Source organism: Bos grunniens, chromosome 6 (assembly GCF_055505025.1).
Source record: "Bos grunniens cultivar Pamir isolate PY7600 chromosome 6, Bosgru_T2T1.0, whole genome shotgun sequence".
Lineage (NCBI taxonomy): Eukaryota > Metazoa > Chordata > Mammalia > Artiodactyla > Bovidae > Bos > Bos grunniens.
Window position 1 is genome coordinate 95,771,653 of NC_141170.1, and position 10,571 is coordinate 95,782,223.

Genomic DNA, 10,571 nt, shown 5'->3' on the forward strand with positions numbered 1-10,571 from the left:
TGACTCTTTGCAACCCTATGGACTGTAGTCCACCAGGCTCCTCTGTCTGTGGAATTCTCCAGGCAAGAATACTGGAGTGGGTTGCCATTTCTTCCTCCAGGGGATCTTCCAGATCCAGGATCGAACCTCCATCTCCTGAATTGCAGGCAGAGTCTTTGCCCACTGAGCCATTGGGGACAAAAGTCAAAACATCAAAAAATGAATGTTCTCCCTATTTTCCCAATACACACTGCCCGTACACTTTTCAATCTTACTCTTGTAGTTTACAAAAAATATTAATTTTAATCCCGAAGATGAATCTGTGAGGCGGCTGTGAAATTATATTCTTATTGACAGAGAGGTATTATCCCAGGAAAATAAGAAGGAAAATGGCACAAACATAGAGTTGGTAGTAGAAGAGTTTCTAGAATAATGAAGACCCCAATAGAATCCCTGGAGTTGAAGGTGAGATGATTGAAAAAAACCTTGCCTTTAGCTCCCCGCTCACAATCACTGAGTCCCTAAAGAAGAATGTTTGCTCCACTCATAGGAGAGGATATTTAAGGCAATGAACACAACTCTATTTTAGGAAAAGTTGTTTCTAGGTTTGCAGGGCAGCCCTTAAGAAAAGTGCTACTCTTAAATTCTCTTCTAAAAGTACATTTATTGGTGCTCCCTTTGGCAGGACATACACTAAAATTAGAACAATACAGAGAAGATTAGCACGGCCCCTGTGCAAGATGACATGCAAATTCATGAAGCATTCCATATTTTTAAAAAATAAATAAAAGCAGATGTATTGAGCGTTAGCTTGTTTTACCTTCCAGTTAAAAAGGTAATAGATGTTCAGTATAGAACATTTGGAAAGCAAAGAAAGATCACAAATGAGTTAAAAATGGAAATCCAGTTATGTATCATTTGTTCCTGAGTCCCTGGTTCTTAGAAGGAACTGTTAGGAAAGCATGTACCCTGCAGAGGCTGGAGATGGGCTCAGGCAGCAGCTAACCATTGTTATGCTGGCCTCCTGCTTTGAGGCACCGATAGCCAGTGTAGATGCCCCAGGTGTTTGTTTGGGAAAGAAGCTCCCAGAAGAATTGGGCTCTGGGTTCCCACCCTGACTCTACAACCTCTGTGTGATTTAGGAAAGTTACTTAATCTTCTGTAACTCAGTTTCCATATCGGTAAAAGGAGATGATGATGTTTTTTATCCACCTCGTGAAGTTGTGAGGATTAAGTAAAACAGTACGTGCAAAGTAGCAAGAATGGTGGCTGGAATACTGCACGCGCCACGTTAGCACTAAGTTGTAGTGGTCTTACTGGCCGTAGAAGTTAAAGTTTCCATCTCAATTCATGACAAATTCGTGAACCTTGACTTCTCCTTCCTGGTTGTCTCCTCATTAAGGAAAAACTACGCCAACTACGAGATTGCATTGTTGGGAAAAGGCCAGAAGAAGAAAATGTCTACAGTAAGTAAAATTTGCCTGCTCTTCAAAAATAATAATGAAGTGGAAACAACAAGAATGGTGAAATAAAACAGGCCTGAGTTCAAATTTATATCCAGTCACTTCCCAGCTGCTTAAATTGGAGAATGTCTTACTCCTTGGTACTCAGGGTCCTTGTCTGCAAAACAAGAATAATCAGACATATACCTGGGAGTGGTTGTACAAGTTAACACATAAAATACTTTTCACCTTATCTGGCCCATAATGTAAATGGTAGTTACTTCCTTTCCTTTGATTTCCATATAAGTTGCAAATAAGATAATTCTGCTTTAGTTTTGTGTGTGTGTGTATAAGTCTCAATACAGGGTATTAAATTGTTAAAGAGTCACACTTTTTTTTAATAAGGTAGAATATTCTCAATATAGTCAATTCTCACAGTTGTCCACATGTGGATCATTTTAAATTGTAAATCTCATGTTGCCTTCCCCTGAAGCTAGCATGCTTCTTCTCAACACAGATTCCCCTTGCTAATAATTAGCAGTTGCTCCCAGGGGGAAAAAGCACTCATTTTAATGTTAACACAAACCAAACATTATTAAGATGGTAAATCTTCTCCAAAGATAAACAACACATTCCAAAATTAAAAATAAATTATGTTGTCATTCTCTGACCACCCTATCCCCGAGTCCCTTCCCCTGCACAGATAATTAAAAACTGACAACTACCAGTAAGGTTTGAAAGCCTCTCTTCTATTCTCAATAATACTGCATAACTTTTAGATAGAACTTCATGCTGAAATGCACTATGCTAAAATTCATTTTCTTTTTATATTATTGGATTGTTATCCATCTCTTCATAGAGAATTCTTTAAGCTCTCTTAGAAATGTTTTCTAAAACATAAATATGCTTTCTAAAATATTTAAGGTCCCAAACACAAAACTAATTTACAAATAACTGAGTTCTACAAACCTACATTCTAATGTGGAATAAGAGTAAAATTTTTTAAATGTATACAATTATAAAATATATAAATAATTTCACTAAGGAACATTAAATAGTAGTAGTAGCTAATATTTATTGTCTTATCTACTATACACAAAATCATCCCATTAATAACCCTTTGAGATAGGCATTAGTCCCAATTTATAATAAGGAAACTGAGAATCTGAGAAACTAAGAAGCCTCTAAACACATATTGGAATCCAAAGTTAACACTCTTAATCGTTGGTGTCTTAATTAGGAATCAATTAGTTCTTCTTTCAGCTAAAATGGAATAAGCAGTACCAGACAAACCCTCCCACTGTAAGGATACAAATAATAGGCAAAAAAATATGAAGCAACTGATTTCAGGGAGTAAATGATAGGCAGACTAAGACTGTAATCCCAGAGAAAAACAAAATATATGAGATGTCTCTCACCATTACCCATAAGATGGTTTTCTGACTACAGTCTGCGCAAAGCAGTCAAACTGAGGTGGCAAAGATAAGAGTTCAGGGCAGCCAGAGCTGCTGGAATGTGTGTGGTGAGTCACTGAAGAGGAGGTAGCCACCAAGAGAGGTAGCCTCAGAGGGAGGGAGGGATTCCACAAGTCTGGCTGAAAGATGAGCTGGACATGTGCAGACAAGACCAGTCAAAGCATGTAAGATAGCAGCTTTTAGTGCTGTGAAGGCAGAACAGAGACACTGAAGGTTGGGCAAAGCCAGGGAAAAGCCAAACTGGGGATGTTTCTTTGAGTTCTGCCCTGCCAGAGGAGAAAGGTCTCCTAACACTTTGTTAAAATGCCTGGCATCCTGCTGTGACACCCAAGAGATGTAAAGAGTAAGGACCATGACTCAGAGTAAGACCTACTCTAGACTTGCCCCAGCAAAGCCTAGAACCAAACCCCTACAAGAGCCTGGTGGAAAATGGAATTCATAGGCTTAGTCCTGCTGTTGTTGGCAAGAATACTGGAGTGAGTTGCCATTTCCTTCCCTAGGCGATCTTCCCAACCTAGGAATTGAATCCACATCTCCTGCATTGCAGGCAGATTTTTTTACTGCTGAGTCATCAGGGAAGTTCTACTAAGAGTCTTAGCAAACATCTTGAGCTTTGTATAGGTTGACACTGAAAAAAAGCAGGAAACCAAGCCTACCACAGGTTCATGACAGTAATCAAACTGCCTGGTAAAACAAGAACCTATATTCATCAAAGGAATATAGAATATGAATATGAATATAGAATCCAGAATATGCTACAGATTATCTTTAAAATCCAGTATTCAGGGATTTTTTTTTTTTAAATGAGGTACAAATAAAAAGAAAGTGCAATTCTCAGAAAAGAAAAAAGAAAGCATCAATAAAAACTGAACCTGAGATAATCCTATTGTTGACCTTAACAAAATTAATGAAAAATATGGTTTTAAAGAGTGAATAAATATGAAATTTCAACAGGATAATTGAAACTATATAGAAGAACCAGATGGAAATTTATAAAAATTAAAATTACAATAAAAGAAATGAAAAATTTATCAGAAGAACTTATCAGCAGATTGAATATAGCAAAAGTTAGAGTTAATCAACTTAAAGACAGATCAATAGAAATTATCCAATATGATGAAAAAGGAGATAAAAAAACTTAGAAATGAATGGAGCCTCAGAGACACGTAGGACATAACACAGTCCAGCATGCACATAGTCAGAGTCCCAGAGGAAAAACTAGTGAGTTTAGGCAAAACATTTTAAAGTAAATAATGGTCAGATATTTTCCAAATTCAATATAAACTACCTCCATACTGTTTCAAGAACTTAAAAAAAAAAACCAGTTAGCCTGTTAAGCCGAACTATATTTGAGCACTAGTAGTCAAGCTACTTCAAGTCAAGGTAAATTCTTGATAGCAGCCAGAGAAAAAGACATACATCAAGAGAAAAGCATAAATGTATTCCATATTCACTAATTTCTTGTCAGAAACATGGAGGACTAAAGACGGTGCAATAATATCTTTGAAAGTGCTAAAGTAAAAACAAATGACCACTTAGAATTGTATATCCAGGAAAAATAACCTTCAAAAATTTGTTGAAATTGAGACATTTTCAGATAATTGAAATCAGAGAATTCATAGACAGGAAAATTGCAATGTAAGAAATGCTAAAGAATGCCATACAAGGTGTATGAACTGTACTGTATGTAATTATTTCTGAATAAGGTTATTTTTTAAAAATACTTGAATAGCTCAGGCTAAAAGAATATCAAGTCTGAGCAGGAAGCTATTATTAAGCATCAAATATATCTAAAATCGTGATAATGTGGGACAAACATCAGAAGGAAAAAAAGAAATAGTTTCACACTTAGTGATAAAAGTAATAAAAGACATAGTTACACACTTAGTGGCCAGGGGTATTTTTTTAAATCTGACTGTGAAACTTCATAGTCATCTCAAGACAAGAAGTAGTCAAATGATAAGAAGATATGACCCTAAGATAAATATGGAGCAAAACTCAGTAGAATGTGCTTTTTTTTTTTTGTCTTGTAGATAAGCTCACCATTGTGCACCATCCAAATGGTAAGTGGTGTTTATTGAAGAATTTAAAACTAAACAAAGCCCAGAACAAACCAGCTTTTATATTAATGTAAACCTAATGTGATTAGGCTGATCAGTGTAAAAATTCACAGAGATTTTATATTTATATGTAAAACAATTTGATATCCAAAATAAATGTGAGTTGATTCTAGAATAGCAGTGCCAGAGGCATTGTGATATGGTAAAAGAAGCATGCACTTTGAACTCTGACTTGGCTCTTCAAACTTAACTAGCTGTGACCTTTGACAAGTCACTTAAACTCTTTACACCTCAGTTCCCTCATACATAAAATATAGATAAGAATTCTATCATGGGGAATTGCTATAATGACTGATGATGACTGATGTAAATGGCGCTAACTTGGTAAGTGGGAAACGTTGATAAAGCAAATGAACTTCGAATAAAACTTAACAGTTGGAAGGGTTCACGTTAGTGGAATGAGAGAGAAATGTGTGCAGAAAGTGGGGAGGGCAGAGAGGAGCTGCAGGCCAGCTGGGGGGTTGTCTAAAGGCTGTGAGCTCTGCCTCCAGCCTGAAGCACGGCACTGACTGTGGGAATTGCAGAAACAGGAGAACAGAAGTGTGTGGCTGGACGGAAAGTCAGAAACTCGTGATAGAAGCAGGAAGTGGCATGGGCCACGGTGCAGTGTTAGGAGCAAACTTATAAAAAAGTGTGCTTTGCAGTTACCTGATCCTGGTAAATGGGCAAGAGAAGAAGGCAAAATCAAGTGGAGGTTGTTATTCATGGTGTTAGATAGTTTCTGAGCTCATCAACTCCTCAGTATGTAGGTATGATAAATTAATGCATACATATTAATACAAATTAATACATAATTGCCAAGGATGCCTTTTCAACATGCACATTTTATCTCTTTAGTGTTTTTTATCTTTACCTATCTCCTACTCTTTGCATATATATTTTTTAAATGCTGAATAAAGGAATTATTAAATTTGTGAATGAGTAAAGAGTTAGTAACAGAGTTTGTATTTCTAGGTAACGAAAGTGCTCACAGTGAAAGTATGTTACATAACGTACCCTTTGGCAGTAAGGTGGGTTGTGTTTATCTTAATTTTTATAAAATAGAAACAAAGAACTTATTTGTTGAGAAAGAACATGAAAGCCTTCTATTCTGACTATGCTTTGAAACATTCCAACAGATATGAACTAAAAAGGTTACATAAGCATTTGTGTGCAAAATACACAAGCAGTAATTTTAAAAACATAACTATTTGGAAAAAAGCAAAGAAAGAACTTAAAGAGAAAGGCACTGAAGCTAACATGTGCACAAACATGTACAGACCAAATAAATTGTAGAGGAGTTATAAACACATCTTCTTTAGCAAAAGGAATATGATGAGTCTATTTGAACCACAGTTTATACAATCCTTGAAATCTAGTTTTAGGAAAAAATATAATGTGAAAATATTGTTCATATAAATATGTATTGCTTCACATTGTAGTGTTAACTGAAAGTAAATTGCTGATGAGAAGCTAAAAATAACTGTAAAGAAAGAGGGTGCAAATGGAAAAGCCAAGACCAATTCAAGACAATATCCTTGATGTCCTGACCACACGCTTTTCTTCATAAAAAATTGTACTATTCCAACTGTCTACATATGTGATGTAGGAAATTTGCACTATTACCCAAGAACGTGTGGCAGCTGGATTTCTTGCTAAAATCCTGAATTAGGGCCCATAACAAACTAGTTTTTGTTTACCAAATTTTGATAACCCTTAAGTTCTCCCATCCTTCAGTACATCATAACATAAAAGTTATGTTATGTTAAATACATAAACATAAAAGTCATTCACTCTTAAGAACTGTTTGAAGTATTTGCATTTCTGGATCATTCTGTGGTGAGCTGTAGACCTAATGGGTCTGTAGCGCATAGACTCATGAGACCCATTTGACTGTCACAGAATTGTGAGGTACCATCTAGCTTTAGGAAAATGTCTTTGTCAAGCAAGGTTCCTTCTACACAATCTGAAGGACTATTTTAAGAGCAAGCTTTTGGGTAAGAGGAAAATAATATACATTCCCAACACTTATTCTCCCTCAAAAAGGAAATAAAATTTGAACTCGAGGACATTGACGTGGTTGAACTTGACCGTGATTCTTTCCTTTTAAGATGGGGGACTGTCTTGCCAGTTGCCTCTACAAAGCTGTTCTCCTGTGACTGCGAAAGGCGGCTATGACTTTGTCGTGTTTCTTTGTTCAGCCTTAAAATGGAGAAATGCTAACTCTGTGTATTTTTTCCTTAGCTTCCTGCTCGACCCCAGGTGGAAAAAGATTTTGGTTTCTGTTGCAGGAAAGATCACTAAAGATGGTAAAATATCAGCTATATATCAACCATATTTTTTAGAAAACCTAAAGCAGGCTTAATAGGAACTTGAAAGATCATTTGTCTAACAAATGGAATACCTTAAATATTTCATTGTCTTCTCCTGAAAGGATAAACATGTATTTTTCAAGCTAAAGGTGATTGTTCCTTAGAAAGATTTATGTGTAGGGGTGATTTTATGCTAGCTAATCAATTTCAGTTGATGATCCATTATTCACTAATACATTTCCTGCGATCTTATTTTCAGGTTATTATAATGAAACTCAAGAATCTGCAGACACTTTCTGGGTGAAGCAAGCTTGCATTTGGATTGCCTGCTGTCTTAGGACAAATCTATGCTATGAAAACAGAAGCAAGTTTTGAATTTCAGAATGTTATTGCCACAGTTTATTGGCATTGTGCCTGCTTCAAATGAGTATATCAAGATTAAGTTTGAATGCTATAGAGCAGTTGCATTCTTTGAAAATTCTTGCATTTTACCAGGAACTTTGCCTGTGAAGCAGGTATTTCCCATTTTTTAAATTAAAAACAAGAGCACAGAAGTTAAATGCTCTGTAGCAAAGTTATTGGGCCTATTTAAGGGGCTAACCTTATAGTTTACTCCTCCTACACTGGGAATAAACATAAAAAAATACAAATTTGTTTTATACATATTGGCTTTTCCAGTGGATAATCTATTTTCTGAATTTCTCATGTTTAAAACTCTAATTGTTATTATCAGATCATGCTTACAGCAACCTTCCATTTTTCAGAGCCTGTTTGCATATAACCTTGAGAATATTATTTTTTTAACTTTCTATATCTCAGATTAATATACATTTTCACAACCTATATTCTCTATTAAAAGGCCTACAATTTCATCAACCAAATTCTTAGAAGCAATTTATAAGCTTAAAATAGAATGCAGTTTTACCATTCTATGATTTCTGCCCACGGTTGCTACAAATAAAATGAATGTTTAAAGCTGTTGTCTGACTTTTCAAAACAAATGTATGAAATTAACCTCTGAAGTCTTTTGCTTACTAGTTTACAGAGAGAAGTCCACCAAGTTTTTTTTAATAATTTCACTGTGTAGGGTTCATAAAAAACACACAAATTATTTTTCCTAGCTTCTAAACAGTGAGTGATAGGAATATCCAATATTGTAAAGTAATTAGCCTCCAATTGAAATAAATAAATTTTAAAAATACACACATACTATATATACTTAATACATACAATAATGGAAATTTTAAATACATGTAACCACCATTCCTAATGTGATTTATAAGGGGAAAAAATGCAATTCAATAAACAATTTAGGATTTAAAAAAAATAGTAATAAAGCGATTCTGCAAAACACTACCCGTAAGTTTCTCGTGACCATTAACACTCAAACTCAAGTTTTAAAAAATAATATAGTTGTTTGATCAGTCCCTAATAGAAAGTGATTTCTGATTATGACATTTGGAAATTCGGTCCATGGTTTCACATTTAAGTTTTCAAGAAATGGAATGCTCCCATTTGGTGCCTCAGGTGGTAAAGAATCTGCCTGCAATGCAGGAGACCTGGGTTCTATCCGTAGGTTGGGAAGATCCCCTGGAGAAGGGAACGGCTATCCACTCCAGTATTCTGGCCTGGAGAATTCCATGGACAGAGGAGCCTGGCAGGCTGCAGTCCATGGGTTCACAGTGAGTTGGACACAACTGAGCGACTTTCATTTTCATTTCTGTGGACTGTCCCACCCAAAGACTCAGGAAAAGCAATAGGAAAATTGACTACTTTTCTGTAATTTTCTAAATCTGTAAAATTTAAGTGTGTCTATTATCTCTATTGGGCTTCTCCAATAGCTCAGCAGGTGAAAAATCCTCCTGCAATGCTGGAGACACGGGCTCAATCCCTGGATTGGAGAGATCCCCTGGAGGAGGAAATGGCAACCCACTCCAATATTCTTGCCTGGGAAATTCCATGGACAGAGGAGCCTGGTGGGGTACAGTCCATGGGGTCACAACAAGTTGGACACAACTGAGTTCTAACATGCTATGTAACTCTAAAGTGAGAATTTCCATACAGGCCTGTGACTACTGTGTACAGTTCTACTGTCGACTTTATTCTTATTGAAGATGTGAAATCCAGTAACAGGTAAAATGGCAGCTCTTCTAATTACAGACGGATTAGATCATTTCTTACCTGAGACTCTGTTAAGGGTGGAAGTGGGAGTTAAAGCATGAATGTTATTCAGTCCTTTAACATAGAAAGAAATCTAAAGTCAGGACCTGTAAGTCTACCTTCTGAACTGGGCTAATTTAGAATAAAACAATAGGAAAAATACCTTTAATCATCTCTTCCCTAGAGTTCTGGCCCTTGACGTTTTTTGACTTTGTCATCACAAAGAAAGGGAGAAAAAGAAACCTAAAAATAACTGAGGTCCCCACTATGCCTCCTAAGCCATGGCTCCTCCCCTGCTTGACCTACTGGGGCTTCCCGAGTGGCATTCGTGGTAAAGAATCCACCTACCAATGCAGAAGACACAAGAGACTCGGCTTTGATCCCTAGGTTGGGAAGATCCCCTGGAGGAGGAAGTGGCAACAACTCCAGTATTCCTGCCTGGAAAATTCTATGGACAGAGGAGCCTGGTGGGCTGCAGTCCATGGGATCGCAAAAGTTGCACACAGCTGAGCAACTGAGCACAGAGGGCAGAAGAGAGTTTAGAATCAGGGGATCAGAAAGGAGTTCACAACATGCCTGTTGTATGGAAGGAAGAGATGAAAAGTGGAAAAATGCCAAAGCAGAGGAAGGGTAATCCAAATTTAGGAATGATCCCAACTGAATGTGTCCAGAAGGAGGCTCTTTTTTTCTCTTTGGCTGCACAGGCTCTTCATTGGCACACGGTTTTCCTAGTTGTGACCTGCGGCCTTAGTAGCCCTGAAGCATATGTGATCTTAGTTCCTTACCCAGGAATCCAGCCCACATCCCCTGCTTTGGAAGGTGGATTCTTAACCACTGAATCACCAGGGAAGTTCCAGGGGCTATATTTTTAATTTCTGGGCTTTATCCCTAACATACAGAATACTCTCCATCAAATCTGAGCCACATTACAGAAGCTTTTTTTAGTGGTAGAAGAGATCTGGACTAGTAGACTAGGAAGGTATGAACTTTCCTTGGCGATTTCAGGCATTTGTTTAAGAGCCCCAGTCACTACCAGGAAGGGAAGACCTGCATGGGAAATCATGATTTTGTGCCGTTTCTGGGACCCTGAGCAACCAGTAGGTA

At 37.0% G+C, this 10,571-nt stretch overlaps 1 protein-coding gene and 1 non-coding gene across 3 annotated transcripts in view; both read left to right on the forward strand.

Annotated features, from left to right (window-relative positions):
- Positions 1–8,282, forward strand: part of BANK1 (B cell scaffold protein with ankyrin repeats 1) — a 321,586-nt gene extending 313,304 nt beyond the window's left edge. For both annotated transcript variants that reach the window (XM_086406760.1, XM_086406761.1), the window contains exons 13-17: positions 1,382–1,445; positions 4,930–4,959; positions 5,971–6,026; positions 7,240–7,304; positions 7,567–8,282. In XM_086406760.1, the coding sequence (XP_086262886.1) occupies positions 1,382–1,445; positions 4,930–4,959; positions 5,971–6,026; positions 7,240–7,299 (210 nt within the window). In that variant the 3' untranslated portion in view covers positions 7,300–7,304; positions 7,567–8,282. The remainder of the gene's footprint in view (positions 1–1,381; positions 1,446–4,929; positions 4,960–5,970; positions 6,027–7,239; positions 7,305–7,566) is intronic.
- LOC147371037 (U6 spliceosomal RNA) lies at positions 649–754 on the forward strand. The gene has a single exon (XR_015166319.1). It is a non-coding gene; the product is annotated as a U6 spliceosomal RNA (small nuclear RNA).
- Positions 8,283–10,571: the final 2,289 nt, after the last annotated feature.